The sequence below is a fragment of the Mchenga conophoros genome, linkage group LG10 (genome assembly GCF_057382185.1).
Source record: "Mchenga conophoros isolate Kocher_MC1m ecotype Shallow Benthic linkage group LG10, M_conophoros_male_GT1.1, whole genome shotgun sequence".
In the NCBI taxonomy this organism is placed as follows: Eukaryota; Metazoa; Chordata; class Actinopteri; order Cichliformes; family Cichlidae; genus Mchenga; species Mchenga conophoros.
The window spans coordinates 27,342,867-27,361,466 of record NC_140535.1 but is presented as its reverse complement, the minus strand read 5'-3'; the positions used below and the strand labels follow the sequence as shown (position 1 = coordinate 27,361,466).

At 42.8% G+C, this 18,600-nt stretch overlaps 1 protein-coding gene, 4 non-coding genes and 1 pseudogene across 5 annotated transcripts; 4 read left to right on the top strand and 2 right to left on the bottom strand.

Moving 5' to 3' along the window:
- Window positions 1-2,335: 2,335 nt before the first annotated feature.
- znf346 (zinc finger protein 346) lies at window positions 2,336-9,593 on the bottom strand. Its single transcript, XM_085289638.1, has 7 exons — window positions 9,500-9,593; window positions 7,840-7,943; window positions 7,007-7,102; window positions 6,127-6,274; window positions 5,810-6,037; window positions 5,582-5,681; window positions 2,336-4,002 (listed from the first exon to the last, which is right to left on the bottom strand). The coding sequence occupies exons 1-7, from the start codon at window positions 9,555-9,557 to the stop codon at window positions 3,801-3,803; spliced, it is 936 nt and encodes a 311-aa protein (XP_085145764.1). The 5' UTR covers window positions 9,558-9,593; the 3' UTR covers window positions 2,336-3,800.
- A 2,476-nt stretch (window positions 9,594-12,069) lies between these two features.
- trnav-aac (transfer RNA valine (anticodon AAC)) lies at window positions 12,070-12,142 on the top strand. The gene has a single exon. It is a non-coding gene; the product is annotated as a tRNA-Val (tRNA).
- Window positions 12,143-12,728: 586 nt separating this feature from the next.
- trnav-cac (transfer RNA valine (anticodon CAC)) lies at window positions 12,729-12,801 on the top strand. The gene has a single exon. It is a non-coding gene; the product is annotated as a tRNA-Val (tRNA).
- A 699-nt stretch (window positions 12,802-13,500) lies between these two features.
- trnav-aac (transfer RNA valine (anticodon AAC)) lies at window positions 13,501-13,573 on the top strand. Its single transcript has one exon. It is a non-coding gene; the product is annotated as a tRNA-Val (tRNA).
- A 1,608-nt stretch (window positions 13,574-15,181) lies between these two features.
- On the top strand, window positions 15,182-15,254 carry trnav-aac (transfer RNA valine (anticodon AAC)). Its single transcript has one exon. It is a non-coding gene; the product is annotated as a tRNA-Val (tRNA).
- Window positions 15,255-15,735: 481 nt separating this feature from the next.
- LOC146566093 (uncharacterized) lies at window positions 15,736-16,654 on the bottom strand (annotated as a pseudogene).
- Window positions 16,655-18,600: the final 1,946 nt, after the last annotated feature.

Below are 18,600 nucleotides of genomic sequence, written 5' to 3'. Positions count from 1 at the left end.
GAACCAGGAAATTGCATAAAAATCCTGCGATGATGTCAAATTAGAATTGAAAAGAAATAAAACAAGTTGCAGTGCATTAAGGAAAACATTCATGTTTGTTTTTAATTTCAAGTATTTTTCTGGAACCACTAGCATTTTTCCTTCTTTTTTATGGAAAAGTGTCTCATCTCATTCTGACCCAGCACTAGCGAAGAGCAAGTGCGCCACCAGGTGGGTGAAGTCTTGCATATAATCTTGTAGGAAGCTCACAAAGGTTGGGACACAATTTTCTCAAGTTATAAACACTTGATCAGTTTTGAAGCACAGATTCTGTTTGGCCTTTGGTTTTTTACCTTAAATGTTTCAGTTTTATTCTCTTTGTTTTTATTATAATCCTTAAAATAAATCCACCCATGTGTGAGAGCTAAACTTCTCCTTCCAAAGACAAATCTACTGTCTCAACAACCACACAAGTGTGAGAGAGGTCAAACTGCTCGAACCGCTCTGGATCACAGTTTCTGTGGAGACCGGTCAAGCTCTTTCACATCAAACTGGGAAATTATCAGCAATAAAAGTTCAGCGGGTGTCTCATTGTAAGTTATGGAAAGCTATGCATTGAGAAAGATAGGAGATGATCTTCATCCAGTCTGTTCCACCTCCTCAATGTAACACAAAGGATGTAATGTCAGCCTCCTGAAACCAGTTTATTTTTCACAGTGATGGCCTTTAAACGTCTAAAAACAATTTAAACTTTATCTAAATATACAAGAGAAAGGCCTCTCATCGCCTGGGTGGACTTTCATCACACCCCAAATGAAACCATGGACTTTATCCATGCTAAAGAGGAGAATGAAGCACATGATCAACCCCTGGAACAAACTTCACCTAAAAGTATGTTTTCCTCAAGGCCCTGCATGTTTGGGTCCTGTCGTATCTTAAAGGCATCATATTATATTACCCACTAAAGTACTTTTCTCTCAGACTGGTTCAGTAGAAACCCAAAAAGATCTTTAACACCATCTCTATGTATAATTATGGCAGGTTTAGGTGACCCTGAACTAGTCCTTAATTTATAGGCTCAGGCTACTAGGGGACAGCTATGATGGACTGATGATTTCTTCACCTCTTTCCACTCCCCTTGTGTTGACATGTTACTGCTGTATGTCATTAACTGTAATGTATTCTGTTTTCGGTTGGTTTTATCCTCTTTTAAGCTTGTGGTCTTTTTTCTGTTTTAGTGGCCCAGCTGAAAACTAAAGGGGGAAGGAGCATTTGCAGTCAGGGCTCAGAGGCTTGGGAAGAGCCCGTCTGTGGAAATCAGGTCAGTCGACTTGTTCGCTTCTACTCAACCTTGTTTCTGCCACTGAAAACAAACAAAACAATTTGTGCCAACCTAGAGTCAAAATTTCAGATTCCTATTTCAAAACTGTAACTTTTGGAAAAAATGACTTAAAAGTTGACTTAAAAAGAATATACTTTCAAATTTTGAGTCATACAAGTGTGTTGTGTATTGTCAACATATATCACATTTGATCTGGGATCTGAAGGTCAAATTTTTATCTTTAAAACTGCACCTAAAATTCTCCCGTTTTCACTTTTGCGGTTCAGATGTGCCTTTCTTTCAAGATGACCACAAAATGTGTGACATCTTTAAAGAAAGGATTGTCATGAGCTGCCTAGTTAGAGATATACTGTAGTCTATTACATAATAACTTATTCATGTCAGTATTTACAAACCAATACCCATTATCCATTACCTACTCCTACATATGTTTATATAATCAAAATAAACATAAGTCATGCTACCCTAAAGTAAATACTGGCCACAGAGTGAGCTGCCTTGGCAAAAGTTCGCGATCTCGGAGTGCTTCCTGTTACTACTGCTTTATTCTCTTGCCCTTGTAAAGCACTTTGTACAATGGAATTTGAAAAGTGCTTTATAAGATAAAGACTTTCTTTTGACATTCATCTGTTAAACAGATTCATATAAACTGATTGAGCGTGTGGGTGCATATAAACATTACAGACCTTTTTCCTTTAATGTTCCCGCTCTACTTCATAGATATAAACTATTAAACTGAGCCTGAATTAAACTCCTTCCTTCTTTTAGAGTGGATAACAGGGTGCGAGCCACACTGATGCTGCCGGTCTGTGAAGTCTCCAGACACTCGTCTCCCTTGTGATTTTGTTTTTCCCCTACCTCACCTCACACCTACATGCACATTTCTCCACTGAGCCGTGCCCTCACACATCACTGATTTTGCTTTTTAGAAGCAGATGCATTTAATCATTTTATTTCCCGACATTAATCTCCTTTGTGTTCCTCCTTCTTGAAAAGACTCATGAAACTGTGAGCTCTTTTAAAACATGTCTCTACTTTATACACACCTTTGCAGCATTTTTTTGTACCCTCAGCGATACATAACTTATCGAAAGCAAATCTTAATCACAAAAACACAGAACACTCAAACGATGAGGGTAAAAACAAAAAGCCCACGTTTGTTGTTTTCTTTTTTGCTAAATACAGGATGTACTGTACAGTATGCACAAGCCCTCTTGGTATAAATTACATCCAAACAAAATCTTTTTTTCCCTTTAGCCAAAAAGTTGAAGACATTCATTATTAAAATATTGAACCAATTCTTTATGAGGAAAAGCAGACTAATAAAACGTTATTGTCATTCTTATGTTGACATCACTTCCTAATTTGACATCACTCTTTTCTTCTCCGTGGTAAATACTGTGATCTCTGCTACTGACAGTAGTTACAGAGCTCAGAAAGCATCTATCAGTCTCTACAGAGTTTGGACACTTGGGATAATTAATAACCTCACACTCTTAAAGAAAATTAGACTTTAACTAAACAGTACAAAAAAAGAAAATTATACTTTGTTTCAAAAGTCAATGATGAGGTTCAAACTTTGCATGATAACATTTGTATGCTTAAAGTCTAGAAAGATAATGTTTTATAAAACAATAATAATAATCAAATACTTTGAATACAATGGTTGTTGTTGTTGACACATTTGGATCCCATTTGAAGTACTAAAATTATCTAATTGAGGCTCACCTACTCTTGTGTTTTTACAGTAAAAACTGCAGCTACCAAGACAAGGGGAATAAAAAAGAAAAACTGTGGGCCACTTGAACAATAATATCAGCTTTGTCCAGGACATTAAAACATCAGCTTTAGTCTGTTAAATCCAGACATAAAGCCTCAGTTTGACTAAGTTACTGTGTCTTGAGACATGAAAAAGGCGCGTGTCTCAATAAATGCATTTACAGGACCTACAAACCAAACCGAAGAGGTGACATGAGAAGTATGAAGCTGCTTTGCTTTGTAGAGTTCACTGCTTGCATGTGGCTCAGGTATGAGATGTTAATACAGGTTAGTTTAGGGATAAACATGGGATGACTGCTGCCAACCCTTAAGACAAAAATTTCAAAGCAGACTTTCCCCTGTTAGTGTTTGGTGTTTGTACACTAAGCCCGGATGTTGAACTACACTTCCTTTATCACGCACTGAAGGGTTAAATAACTTTCCACGAGTGAAAAGCTTCTTTTTTTTTCCATTTAAAGAGAAATAAATAAAAACAAACAAACAAAAAGAAAAAAAAAAATCTTTTCGGTGAGAAACTCAAAATGTTGTTCCAGTATCCAAAGCTACATTACTCTGTTCCAGGGAAACACCTACTCAGAAGAGACTGACAGGAGCTGAAGGTTCATAGAGGTTGATTTTTTGTTAATACGTTAAAGGGGCTGGTTGTTGTGTGTCATTCCAAGTCCTGACTGAAACCTCTTTAGTCCATCCCAGTCCAGCCTCAAGTGTACTGGTACTCCTCTGTGTACGCCGTGTCCTCTGGAGCATACTGGTTATTTCCGCCTATGTAGTTGTCGTCTCTGCCAAACTGCTCCTCCTCGGGCGGGTACTGGTCATCGGGGGCAGCATACTGGTTATCGCTGCTGTACGATTGATCTGCCGGGTGTTTGTTCTCTGTGATCTTCAGGCTCGATTTCTTCACTCTTTGAAATAAAAGAAAATTATTTTTAGGACATTTCTCTTTTTCCAGAGGATGTGTTGTCTACATGTTTTAGCTGTGCACCATCAACTTGGGTCTCAAAAATGCACTTCTTCATGTGGGTGTTGGTGCTTTAGCTTAGTCCCTGCCACAGAGAAGACAGGGTCCACAATATGTAAAGAACTTCTTTGTGGTCAAGTAAAGAATGGAGACTGTCCACTGTCTTCCATCTGTGGTTTGATGGTTTTGTATTTATTTTTATTTTTCAGTTTACTTTTAATTTCTGTGCCGGCTTTACTCGTTTCAGTTTTGTTACTATTGTTTCAAAGGGTCAGATGGCCAGCCTCAACAGCTGGATCAGGCTGCTATGGCATCCACCCTCGGCTGCCACCTGACACACACTGCACCCTACCCCTACAGCGCCCCCTGTGGGTGGTGGGGCTTCAAAAGGACGGGCCAGGCCACCAGATGCTGCTCCCTCCCCTGGCTGAAGGGTGGGGTGGGGGGCTGGTAACCCTATCCCAGGGAGGGTTACACTGGTAAATTTGAAAGGAGCCAGCTGAGATGGATTGGGCATCTAACAAGGATGCCTCCTGGGGGAGGCTCTGGGGTAGACCAAGGCCAGCCGAGAGCTGGAGGAGGTGGCTGGGGAGAGGAAGGTCTGGGCTCTTCTGCTTAGGCTTCGGACCCCACAAACCAGATAAGAAGAAGAAAATGAATGGATGCTATTATTAGGCAAGAGGCAGGGTACACCCTGAAAGGGTGTCAGTCTATTTCAGGGTTAACACAGAGACATATCAGATCTGGTAAGTTCGAACCAGAAACATTCTTGCTGTGAGGCTGCAGCGCCAAGTTAGTTTCCTATATTAATATTAGTCTCACCGGTGCCCTGATTCTATATCTGAAATTCCAATGCAAAATACAACGATATATATCATTTTGTATAATATGTTTCTATACGCCTGGTTTCGGGCTCAGTTTCAGTGTCTGTAACTTTAACTCAAACTGGAACAGCTGCTTGCCTTCAGGTCTGTTTGTAACCCTGAGATGCAGCCAACGGGAGCTACTCAGCTCTTTTAGTATATACTGCCACACTTAACTGCTATGGCTCCAGCTCCATGGTGTGTTAACTTTCTCTTTGAGCAATAACTTTAATTTTACATACAGCCCAGTTCTCAGCAGTCTTTGTTTTTAACACATGTGAGTGTAGGGTTTGTCTGATGTCACAGCAGAACAAAGTGGACTAGTCAGTGTTATGGCGCCCTGTAGTTTCTGGGCTGTGCTAAAATATAAATAAATAAAAGAAATCAATCAATCAGCATTTCATTGTCATCTTGTTTTCTGACAACAGGAACAGAAAATGTGTATGTGATAAAAGATTTATTGTGAATTCGACTATATCAAAATGCAGAATGAGTGAGAGTAGAGAGTAGGAGAGAAGCAAACATGTACACAGCCAACAGAAAAGTAGCTATGTTATGTTCTGTTTGCTCATTTGAGGACTCTGTGGACTCTTTGTGGTAACCACATGGTGCCAAAAAGTTCTGTTTTCAAAACAAAACTAACCCCAGTGTTGTACTTACTGATTCTTATGCTTGGCTCCGCTGATATGCGACTGATACTGCTCCACAGAGTTCAGTTCAATGTTGCAGATGGTGCATGGATAGCCATTTATTGTGGAAGCTGTAGATCAATGAAAAGTAGGGAATAATTTCAAACAATGTGCTCTTATTGCATATTGAAAGTTTAGTTGTTGTTTTTTTTTAAAAAACAAAACAGAACTGCACAAACTCATGCTTCTGCAATCGGACCTGGTGCTGTGGATGGCCCGTACGTCTCCATCAGTTTAAGCTTTGTCATCTGTTTTCTATGCTTCTTGCCTACATAGTGCTGCTGGGCCATGAGCGGGTTGTTGAATGAGGCCTGACATATGGAGCAGAAACGGTCTGGATTGTTGTTGTTTCCTGTCACTGGAGTGCCGCTTGAATCATCTGCAGGTTTCTTCTTTAGTTGAGGAGTTGGCGCTATTTGGGAGTTTACTGCAGAAGAAGACATAGAATTTAAAAAAAGACTTCATAAAGGGTAACATAAAGGATACACACAGGAAATAAAACCAAAAGCTAAATACCTAGAGCTTGAGGTCCAACTGCTTTCAACCTCAGGTTCTTGGCGTGAACTTTGCCCTGATAGTGAGACTCAGCCACTACTGGAGCAGAGAAGGTCATGTTACATACATGACACACCTTAAACCGGTCTGTGTCTCCATTGTTACAGTCCTGCACAGGAACATAAATCAATCAAATATTACTGCAAAAAAAAGCCTCAACCTTCAGTAGATTATCAGCAAGTTTAATTTCCACAACTTGTATGACTTAATAATTGATCTCTGAATAAAAGATCCACCTATCTACCCATCAACCCTTATACAGATTCAGGTTGTAGAGGCAGCAATTTAGGCAGAGATACTCAGATCCTGTACCCCAGCAACCTGAGCATTCCCAAACCAGCCGAGAGACATAATCTCTATAGAGTGTCCTGTCCTGGGCCTCCTACCGGTGGGACATGGCTGTAACTATTCCCCCAGTTCATGAGGACATCCTAGTCTAGTCCTAGTTTAGGCATCCTGATGGTGAATGAAGCAATCATGAAATAATTCTCAGTGTGTTCCACGACTGCTGGGGAGCTTTTCAGGATAAACTATTTAGACTGTGTTAAATTCATCTGAATAATTTCATCACAATTTTTGAAAACCTGACAGCCCCAGCTAGCTGATGTGAGCAGGTTTTATATAAACTGAAGAGCAGGCAGATATGACTGGAACATTCACTGATGGTCTTAAAATACACAAACCTCCCGCTGAAAAAGTGCAAGACACACTGGGAGAGCCAACTGCTCAAGATCAAAGATATCTCTAAAAGTACTTTGTTTCAGATTTATCGTTGTCGAGGTAATAGTGACTCATAAAAAGTTTTCTTCGTGCTGGTTTGAGTTCTCTACTTTTTACTCACGCTGTCAGACGTTAAGGGCTTCAGCTTTTTGAGTGCTGGCTCTTTTTCATTTTGGATGGAAAGATAGCGCCGCACTTTGTTGGCATGCTTCTTGCTCTGAAAGGACAAGCACAATGTTTATTCCACAGTGGACACAAACATTCACTGCACATTTCTAACACATTTATGTCTCCAAACTTTAACATATCAATATTTCAACTAAAATATAACTGTATTTAATATAACCATTTCAGTGTTGCATTTATGGATCGACATCAATCTACTACTGCTAATTTACTACACAATAAATGCCAAACACTGCAACTACACGGTTTTAGATGTAAGTATTTCCTTCTTTTCTTCAGTTTGGTTCTTTGCAATGAGAGCCAGCAATCACAAATGAACGTATAAATCAAACAATGTCCAACCATTTTACTTAAACTAAATATTAGTATTTGAAAAGCTGTTTACATCTGCAGGTTTGTCAAAATTTAGAATAACTTAGAATTGTCTCCTCTTCATCATCCACTTTACAGCAGGGAAAAAAAGAGAAGTGCATCACAGTAAACATCTGGTCAACAGTGTGGCCAAAGGTCCACTTACTCTCAGCTGGTTGGACAGCCCTTCTGCCCTCTTTTGCTATATTTGTGATTTACTGGACAGCCTTATGATGATGTGCTATTACAGCTTAAATAAACTTTTAATGTAGTGCCAAGTCTATTCAATAATAACACCTTAAAAAGTGATAAGTGTGCACTTTTTCTCTCGTTCCTGAAAACTGTAGCACCATCTAATGAAAGCTAAGTCCCCTGACACCAACACAGCAGCACACAGCAGACCGTGGGCTCACTGACCTGATAATGAGTCAACTTCTGAGATTCAGAAATTAGGACAGCACTGCAGACTTTACACTGGGAGTCAGAAAACAGGTCGCCATGCTCCTTTATCATCTTATTTACTGCAAAGGAGAGGAAAGGGAGAGAGAGAAACTTCAAATCAGGTTACATCATCTGGGAAAATGCAATTATAACACAACGTGAAGAGACTATTTGTGGCAGCAGTTCAAACAACATATCTGCTCGAGCTACTCCTTTTACTTACCAAGGATGTAGGAGCTTAAATGCACTATTTTGTGTTGGTTTTATTTAATAGTGTTATGGAAAATACAAACAATTTTCTGGATTAACTATTATCTTGCCTATGGGTTTATGGCAATGCCTGTGCAAACATCTGTGAACAACATTTTTAGTCTTAGTCATTCTTGGCTCATACCAAGCAGATCACTAATTCACATTGATATCTCAAAAGTAAAATATATATGTATAAATAATTTTTTTTAAACAGGTGGTGTATTATCGTGACAGGCAGCCGAATTGGTTGGTTACAGCTCTGTAGGAGGATGGCATGACATGTCACGTCGTCTTTACACATGTAGGAGCACAGTGTATTTTTAAGCATTTACAATCTGAATGTGTCACATTAGAGGATTCGGAATCCTGTTAAAGTCACAGCTTTTTGTTATTCAGACTTGGGCGTCTTGTTATGCAAACACTCCTCACAGCTTTGAACATGACAGGACCTCAACAGAAGACGCTGCAATGCTCATGTGGAATTTGGAACCAAAATGGAAAAAGGATCAGAAGGGGAAAAAATGCAGTTTTTTTTTTATTATCATTTCATAACCAAACTGTGGAAAGGTTTTAGGAATTACAAAGCCAGTCTTTTTCGAGGCATCAAAATTAAATGGACAATTGAATCTGTGGTTGGATCGCAGTCACAATTTCCATTTAGGCTGCAAAGAGTGTATAGTGGGAAGATAAGTCGCCCAATCAACGATTTGATGTATTCCGAGACTGAAAGAACATACTGGAGAAAAAAATCTGTATGTCCACCAAAGAAAACACACTGGATGGTCGTGGCATCCTTTCCAAAGTAGAGGGGGGGAAACAAACAAAACAGACTCTCCAAGACTAACATAAAGAGTATGTACACTAAGGTCTACACCCTGGATAACTATCTGGAAATACATCGAATCGGATATTGACACGCATAAATTTAAAACAAATACTTTTACATAATTCATACACTTGCGGTTATGACACTGTCCCGAGCTGAAATCTCACATGTATCTTGCTTGCATTACTAAACACACAAGCAAGACCAGCAGAAGTGCAATCCGCATGGCGTGAAAGACGCATTTCAGTTGATGCCAAGCCAAAGATGCCTCCCTCTGTCCATATTAGTAACCATTCAGGCGAAATGTTTCACAGTCACTGAAAAGCAACATCGGATGCAGACGTGCTCTTGTCGACCTTGGAGCCGAAACGGCTACAGCTAGCATAGCACATTTTAGCAACTCGATGCGCTTATTGCTTAAGTACCGGCTAACGTTAGCTTTGCGAAGGTAACAACAGCGCCGGTATTTTAAGCTATAACAGGGAGGGCTTTTACACAGTGCAACCGCGCCCTTTTCTTCTAAAACACACGTCAAACTGTTAAATAAACAGCACATACTCTCTGCTGGTCCCGAAGGTAAGTAAGGAAAATCGTCGGTCTGCATCGCGACGGCCATAGATTCTACTCACAGCCAGCGGCGTCCTACTACGCATGCGCAACTCGCAGGCAGAGGAAAAGGACTTCCCACTGTGGTCTGTTCTCTATTTTTTTTTTCTTTTTTTGCCTGTCCCGTTTGGCTCTTTTACCATCAGAATTATTGTCTAAAGGCGAAGAAAGATGCCCAACGGATTTACTTTACCAAATGGACCATCCCAGCCTTGCCGTAATGGTCCATTTGATTCACCTTTTATTGTTTATGTTATTTTCACTTGCTGAATACGGGACAGACTTGACTGAGGGAAAGAAAAACAGCAAAAGAGGGCAAAAAACAAAAACCAACAGAATAAGCAGAGAAAAAAATGCATATATAGATCACCTGGATCACCTGTTGAGAAAGAAAAAAGAAAACAAGCAGAAGAAAACGAGAGTAATAGAATAAACAACATCACAATGATATATGGCAATATGACAGTAAATACTAAATATTAAACATTATTGTGCAGCACGTAAGATCGACAGCACACAGTGTGCTTTGAGGTAGGAGCCAAAAAGGGTGTAGTTTGTATGTGTGAGCACCCGTGTGTACACCTGTGAGCATGGACGCGCTTGGTTTTTTTTAAAAGGTTCCTTCATGTAATGATCTGCTAGAGGGTGTGGGGGGGCCACTGCCCCGTCCTCCAGGGCCATGAAGCAGGTATGGAGGAGATCAAAACTCCAGACATCCAGAGGCCCCCAGAACACAAGAGACCAAGGAAGAACAACAGAGGGGCAGCCACGCCACTGTCCCAGAAAGAGCTGAGGAGAGCCACAGATGAGGGGTCACTCAGCAGCCACGGAGCAGAAGCCAGGGGGGGGGGGGGTTGCAGTGACGTGCCCGTGAGCTCCGCCGGCAGCCAGCTGTGCCTGAGTGACCGAGCCCCAGGCCGAGAGGCCGGGGACACCCCACCTCCGAAGTGGCCCGAGCGAGCCCCAGGCTCCAGGCCCCGACAAGCAGCCACCAGGAGTGAGCCGGTGTGTACCTGGACGCCCATCCCCGGACACAAAGAACAACCAACGCACCGATGTCTGAGGGAGTCCGCCACCAGCAGGGGAAGTGGTGGTAGGGGGAGATAGGCCTCCAAACCTTGGAGGGCCTGAGATGTCCCCAGAGAGGTGGCGTCTGATACCCAACCTGACATATAGACACAGACATACAGGCACACACAGATGCAAACATCCATTCCCACCCTCATGCTCTCATATGCACTTATTCTACACTCAACCAACGTGGAGACAGACATAGAGAGACACTGTACACACGATCACATTCCCCAAGCGTACTCTACGAACCGGGTCTAGGTACCCTTGCCCCTGGAGGGGGGAACTGCACCCAGACCCAGGTGGTGTTACCCTTTTCCCTGCGGTGGGGAGAAGCAGACCGACCCGACTCCGCAGCAGCAGGGAGGCCCCACATTCCAGACCCCAGTCGGACGGCCAACTCCTCCTCCTAGCCCCCCACTCCAGCAGGCCGCAGAGAACGGGGGTGAGAGTAGACTCCAAACCTCCCTCCACCCGCTCATTGTAGTGTTGATGCATGTGTGTTCTAAGGTGCATTTAAAACCCAGGAGGGCATGGAGCTACCTGCCAGAGAGCAGCAGGTAAGCGCATAGCCCCTCCTGCTAGCCCTCAATGTCTACGTGTATTTAAAATTGAGAGGTGGGCAACGACGCCAGGGGTGAGGTGTACACCCTGATGGTAATTTGAATTCCGTGTAGCATGTCCACCCCCAAGATCCTATATGTATGTGTAATGAGAGTGGGAGTAATGTGAATGTCTAAGTTGTGGGATAAAATTGAGGCAGAGGCAGCCAGAAGGGGACAGAGGGGGGAGGGGGGTTGCCTCCTCTTCAACCTGGTGACACACCCCTACTCCAAGGCCCTGCATGTGTGGATGGTTGTGGTGGAGCAGGAAGAGGGAGGCAGCTGGAGATGGGGAGGGAAGGAAGGAAGGGAGGGGCAAGTGACCCCTCCCTGGGGCCAGCTCCCCCGCTGACCCCAGTAGGCATCCCCATACTCCGCGACCCGCCAGGGAAAGGGGGCCCAGGCCCATCCGGACCGGGGCCCAGTGCAGCAGCGCCGCCCGGCCCCACATAGCCTGGGACAGTCCACCCAACCCCACCACAGAGAAAACTTCACCCACCCCATCATCCACTCATCTTCCAGACTACATAAGACACATAAGTGGTCTGTTCTCTAACAGGCAGCCAGCACAGACAGTTTTCAGTGCATTTGAGCCTGTTTCTTAGCTGTCACACTCAGTTTAGACTTGCGTATATCCGTACTGGAGTACCACTTGTAGAAATACCTTTTATTCACATCTCATGTGGGAATATTTCCCCGGTAGCATACAGACCAGGCAGTGGTCTCCACAATGGAGAATGATTTGTTACAAATGACAAGGCATTCGATGCTTTTTCGGGCCATTAAAAAACAAATTTTCCGTATGTAGTATTCGTTTTTGTGTGTTTGTTCAATGGCTACGTAGTGGAGGTTTCCGTAGTGTAGTGGTTATCACGTTCGCCTAACACGCGAAAGGTCCCCGGTTCGAAACCGGGCGGAAACATGTCAGGTCTATTTTTTTTGTGTGTTGTATCGTTTCTACGCAAGAGGATTAGGGCCCCAGGGAAAAGGAGTGGGAATGTCTTTTTTTTCTTACCAGAATTCTGAGATTAAAGTCAGAATTCCGACTTTTTCTCCCAGTATTCTTCTCAGAATTTCTCTCAGTATTCTTCTCAGAATACCAAAAGTCAGAATTTTGACTGTGAACCGACAGTTCTGACTTTAATTTGAGAATTCTGACTTTTTTTTCCTCAGAATTCTGCGAAAAAAAAGTCTGAATTCTGAGATTAAAGTTAAAGTTCTAACTTCAGGATTCTGGCTTTTTTCTCAGAATTCTGGAAAAGAAAAAAGAGGTGCCCACCTTTTTTTCCAGTGGACCTAATCCTCTTCTGTAACGACTTGTATGACTTGAATGACTTTCCGGTTCGAAAATGTCTATATAACATGTCTTTTGGACTGTATTTTCGCAACAGCAGGCCTGTAACTTTATAAAAGTGAGTATTTTTGCTTGTCGCCAAATCATGTGTGACAATATTAGATCGTGACATGTATATATATTATTGTAAAATGACAAAGTCGTATCATAGCGAGTTTCCGTAGTGTAGTGGTTATCACGTTCGCCTCACACGCGAAAGGTCCCCGGTTCGAAACCGGGCGGAAACAGTACTGCTTTTTCTTTATAATTCTTCACATTATCAAGAAAACACAAAAATACTATACAGCCACCTGACAATTTATTAGGTACATATTGCCTTCAGATCTCCCTTGGTTCTTCATGACATCAACAAGTTGCTGGAAACACACCTCGCAGATATTGGGTCCACACTGGTCCTAAATTGTTGCTAGGACAGATCCATGCTTTCCATCTGTGTCACAGCAAATACTGAGACTACACAGTAAGCACAGTTTATATCATATCTTATTGTCTGATTTTCTCCAACATTCAACCATTTATACGATTTGTTCTTAATGATCGCAGTCACACGTGTTTCTGTTGAATCTGAGTCAGTCACTAGGTGGAGACAAATAACTATTAACAAAAAACTCAGCGGAGACGGAAGGAGAGTTGCTGTAGAAATATACTGGTTAATGGAAACTGCATTTGGAAGTTTCCGTTGCATAATTTCTGCAGCATCGTGCAGCTTTACGGTGATATGAGTTTTAGCAGTATACAGTAGTGTATTAACTCTGCGAGAAATAAAGTCAATTTGCGCAGTCCGTATGTGCCGACGAGATGAAGAATGAATGCTACAGACAGGGTATGACTATGTAATACACAGGTTTAGTAGATAATACTTTAACCGTGAGCTTTTATTTTTATACTGACCTGTTCACGGTGACCTCTTGGAGCGTTTACGAGTGGTTTCCGTAGTGTAGTGGTTATCACGTTCGCCTAACACGCGAAAGGTCCCCGGTTCGAAACCGGGCGGAAACATATTTATTTGGTTTCCCTGAGTCACACTTTTCATAAACATTACGTTATTAACTGAAGTAACAAGCCATATTTGACCCACGGTCACCCAGTGGGGATTTACTGAATTCAATTCCCTCATGGAAGCCTTTTAAAATATCCTCGATATTAATATAGCACCCAACGCCTGGCTATGAGAAACTAAACATTAATCTTTAAACACATGCAATACAGCACAATCCAGTATACTCCAAGCACACCCCCAATCTTGCATAAATAGGAAGGGTTGTGTCAAAAAATCATATCCAAAAATCTTAGCCAAATCAGACATGCAAATCATAAAGAAAGATGCAATCTTGAACAACAATAGCCACTATTGCTGGCTAACAGGGTGTTGTAGAAACTATACTGCTGGTTAAAAATAGGTAAGAGGAGAGGAGGAAGGTATGCTAGGAGATGGTAATAAAGAAGGAAAGGCAGGAGTGTGAGGTGCGATTAGGGACTCTAAATTTAGGGATACAGTCCCGAACAAAAGTTCAAGACCATTTGAAACCCATGGTTGGATCATAACGAGGTTCGAAGTAGAGCTTCAACATGCAACAAGAAGAAGTGGAAGTGAGACTAAACATTTTTTGAGCATGCAATTTATTGAAAATGACGCTTAAAATGAAACGGGTTGTTTGACAGCTGATCAAAAGTTTAGGATCGCATGCATTTGAAAGGTCAAATCTGTTCAAAAATGTGGATTCATTGTCATTTTCTTTCAGGTAGTCACACTGTCATGACATTCTGATGGCAAGGCAAATAAACCTTTCCTTTTTGAACGTACGTTGTTGAACACCATATAGTCTGAGTGCTTTTTCCTTCAGTAGAGCCTCAAGAGGTGCAGGGGCGTAAAACGGCCGCTGGCTGTGTCCAGATGTTGCAGAGAGCATCACTCATGACTGAGGGCCCTCGCCTGTGTGGTAACGACTGGGTTTTTAAACAGGACAATTCTACAGTACACAAGGAACTTCTTTGAAGTGAATAACATCACTCTTTTGGACCACCCTACGTGTTCCCCTGATCTAAATCCAATTGAGAACCTTTGGGGGTGGATGGCAAGGGACGTTTACAAAACTGGACAACAGTTCCAGACAGTAGATGCCCCATCTTTAACACGAATTGTATTCCCTCTCACGTCATGGGAACGCAGATACTCAGGCTATCACAGCACATCACAGTTCGCAGTCACACGTGTTTCTGCTGAATCTGAGTAAGCCACTAGGTGGAGACAAATAACTATTAACCAAACACTCAACGGAGACCGAAGGAGAGTTGCTGCGGCAATATACTGGATAATGGAAATGCTTTTGGAAGTTTCTGTTGCATAATATTTTCTGCAGCATAGTGCAACTTTACGAGGCTATACAGAGTTTTTATAGTGAGGTGATTATTATGGCCTCCTACTATGATATGCAGTGTATTAACAGAGCGATAACTAAGGCAAATCTGCGCAGTCCGTGTGTGAGACGAGATGAAAAATGGAAAATGAATACAGCAGACAGGGTATGACTATATAACATACAACTGATCAATTTTCTTTAAACGTTATTCATTTTCTCAAAATATCCCTTCACGAGAGCTAAGCTGGTTTCCGTAGTGTAGTGGTTATCACGTTCGCCTAACACGCGAAAGGTCCCCGGTTCGAAACCGGGCGGAAACATATTTATTTGGTTTACTTGAAAGAACTACAGTAAAGTTTCAGTCTTCATAAGTATTCCATGACGTGAAATGGTAAATCTCCTAAGATGTTGTATAGTTATTAGCCCCTAAGATAAGGCTTAGAGTTTTCACAAGATTGTTGGAAACCTAAGGTATCAATCTGGTAACTCTCCTAACAAAAACTTGTCTCAACCCCTCACTGAAGTCAGGCCAGTTTCTTCCACCTCTTATTCTCTTCCTCTTTTCAATTTCCAAAGTCATCCTACAGCTGCCTACATACATTCTCACCCATCTCTTTCACATTGCACCTTCTGCATAAGATATCCTCCTGTGTACACCTTCAATCACTCTTCTGTGTCACCTTGTGTTCCTTCTTCTTCATAAAGGGCATGTTCACCACAGTAATTTCCATCCTTTCTGCAAAATACAACTGGCCCAGCTTGACTTCTCCACTGAAGGAAGAGCGTTCACCCCTTCAGAGATCAAGACCTCAAGACCCTCACGGCCCCCCTCCTGGACCCCTGCAGTTTGCATACAGAGCCAACAAGTCTGTAGATGATGCTATCAACATGACTCTACACTTCATCCTGCAGCATCTGGACTCCCCGGGAACCTACGCCAGGAGCCTGTTTGTGCCTATTTGTTTCAAAACCATGCTTCCAGACCATCTCCAAGACAAGCTTTCCCAGATGAATGTGTCTGATCCCATCTGCCGGTGGATCATTGACTTCCTGACAGACAGGAAGCAGCATGTGAGGCTGAGGAAGAATGTCTCGGACTCCTGGACCATCAGCACTGGCTCCCCCCGGGTCTGTGTTCTTTCTCCTCTGATCTTCTCCCTGTACACCAACTGCTGCACCTCCAACCACCAGTCTGTCATTAAGTTTTCAGATGACACCACTGTTATCGGACTCATCTCGGACGGGGATGAGTCTGTCTACAGGAGGGAGGTTAAACGTCTGGTGTCCTGGTGCAGCCACAACAACCTGGTGCTGAATGCCCAGAAGACAGTGGAGATTACTGTGGACTTTAGGAAGCACACAGCCCCACTCTCCCCCATCATCCTGACTGGCACCCTCATCACCACTGTGGACTCATTCCGCTTCCTGGGTACCACCATCACCCAGTACCTTAAGTGAGAGCCCACCATCACCTCCGTCATAAAGAAGGTCCAGCAGAGGATGTACTTCCTGAGACAGCTGAAGAAATGCAACAAGCCAACACGGACGATGATGCAATTCTACTCTACAATCATCAAGTCCATCGACATCTTCTCCATCACCATGCGGTCGCTGGAGGGACAAACAGAGACTGCAGCGTGTTGTGTGTTCTGCTGAGAAGGTGATTGGCTGCAGAATCCCATTTCTGCAGGACCTGTACACCTCCAGGACACTGGGGCATGCAGCTCGGATCACAGCTGACCCTTCTCACCCTGGACACAGTCTGTTTTACCTGCTCCCTTCAGGCAGGAGGTTTGGTCCATTCGGACCAGAAACTCTTGCCATAAGAACAGTTTCTTCTCCTCTGCTGTTGGACTAATGAACAATAACCATATGACTCTTCCCACCACAAGCACACAACCCTATACTGTGTTCTCTGCATCTGTTCCATTTTTGCACTGATCATTACCTGCGTACATGTACAGTGGGGCAAAAAAGTATTTAGTCAGCCACCGATTGTGCAAGTTCCCCCACCTAAAATGATGACAGAGGTCAGTAATTTGCACCAGAGGTACACTTCAACTGTGAGAGACAGAATGTGAAAAAAAAATCCATGAATCCACATGGTAGGATTTGTAAAGAATTTATTGGTAAATCAGGGTGGAAAATAAGTATTTGGTCAATAACAAAAATACAACTCAATACTTTGTAACATAACCTTTGTTGGCAATAACAGAGGTCCAACGTTTACTATAGGTCTTTACCAGGTTTGCACACACAGTAGCTGGTATTTTGGCCCATTCCTCCATGCAGATCTTCTCGAGAGCAGTGATGTTTTGGGGCTGTCGCCGAGCAACACGGACTTTCAACTCCCGCCACAGATTTTCTATGGGGTTGAGGTCTGGAGACTGGCTAGGCCACTCCAGGACTTTCAAATGCTTCTTACGGAGCCACTCCTTTGTTGCCCGGGCGGTGTGTTTTGGATCATTGTCATGTTGGAAGACCCAGCCTCGTTTCATCTTCAAAGTTCTCACTGATGGAAGGAGGTTTTGGCTCAAAATCTCACGATACATGGCCCCATTCATTCTGTCCTTAACACGGATCAGTCGTCCTGTCCCCTTGGCAGAAAAACAGCCCCATAGCATGATGTTTCCACCCCCATGCTTCACAGTAGGTATGGTGTTCTTGGGATGCAACTCAGTATTCTTCTTCCTCCAAACACGACGAGTTGAGTTTATACCAAAAAGTTCTACTTTGGTTTCATCTGACCACATGACATTCTCCCAATCCTCTGCTGTATCATCCATGTGCTCTCTGGCAAACTTCAGACGGGCCTGGACATGCACTGGCTTCAGCAGCGGAACACGTCTGGCACTGCGGGATTTGATTCCCTGCCGTTGTAGTGTGTTACTGATGGTGACCTTTGTTACTTTGGTCCCAGCTCTCTGCAGGTCATTCACCAGGTCCCCCCGTGTGGTTCTGGGATCTTTGCTCACCGTTCTCATGATCATTTTGACCCCACGGGATGAGATCTTGCGTGGAGCCCCAGATCGAGGGAGATTATCAGTGGTCCTGTATGTCTTCCATTTTCTGATGATTGCTCCCACAGTTGATTTTTTCACACCAAGCTGCTTGCCTATTGTAGATTCACTCTTCCCAGTCTGGTGCAGGTCTACAATACTTTTCCTGGTGTCCTTCGAAAGCTCTTTGGTCTTGGCCATGGCGGAGTTTGGAGTCTGACTGTTTGAGGCTGTGGACAGGTGTCTTTTATACAGATGATGAGTTCAAACAGGTGCTATTCATACAGGTAACGAGTGGGGGACAGAAAAGCTTCTTACAGAAGACATTACAGGTCTGTGAGAGCCAGAGATTTTCCTTGTTTGAGGTGACCAAATACTTATTTTCCACCCTGATTTACAAATAAATTCTTTACAAATCCTACCATGTGAATTCATGGATTTTTTTTTCACATTCTGTCTCTCACAGTTGAAGTGTACCTCTGGTGCAAATTACTGACCTCTGTCATCATTTTAAGTGGGGGAACTTGCACAATCGGTGGCTGACTAAATACTTTTTTGCCCCACTGTATATATCAATCTGCTTAGCACTTTTAATTTTTATTTTTATGAGTTATTTAAGTGTTTGTCTTACAGTATGTTTTGCACTAAGTACCGCAGCAATTTCCTA

What these genes read in the sequence shown, in the direction of transcription:
- znf346 (XM_085289638.1), bottom strand. Translation starts at nt 9,557, where the DNA reads ATGGCCGTCGCGATGCAGACCGACGATTTTCCTTACTTACCTTCGGGA. An exon ending in CGGGCCATCCACAGCACCAG is followed by an intron (nt 5,682 to 5,809) that starts GTCCGATTGCAG and finishes ATTGATCTACAG; the next exon opens with CTTCCACAATAAATGGCTAT. An exon ending in GGAGCCAAGCATAAGAATCA is followed by an intron (nt 4,003 to 5,581) that starts GTAAGTACAACA and finishes TTTATTTCAAAG; the next exon opens with AGTGAAGAAATCGAGCCTGA.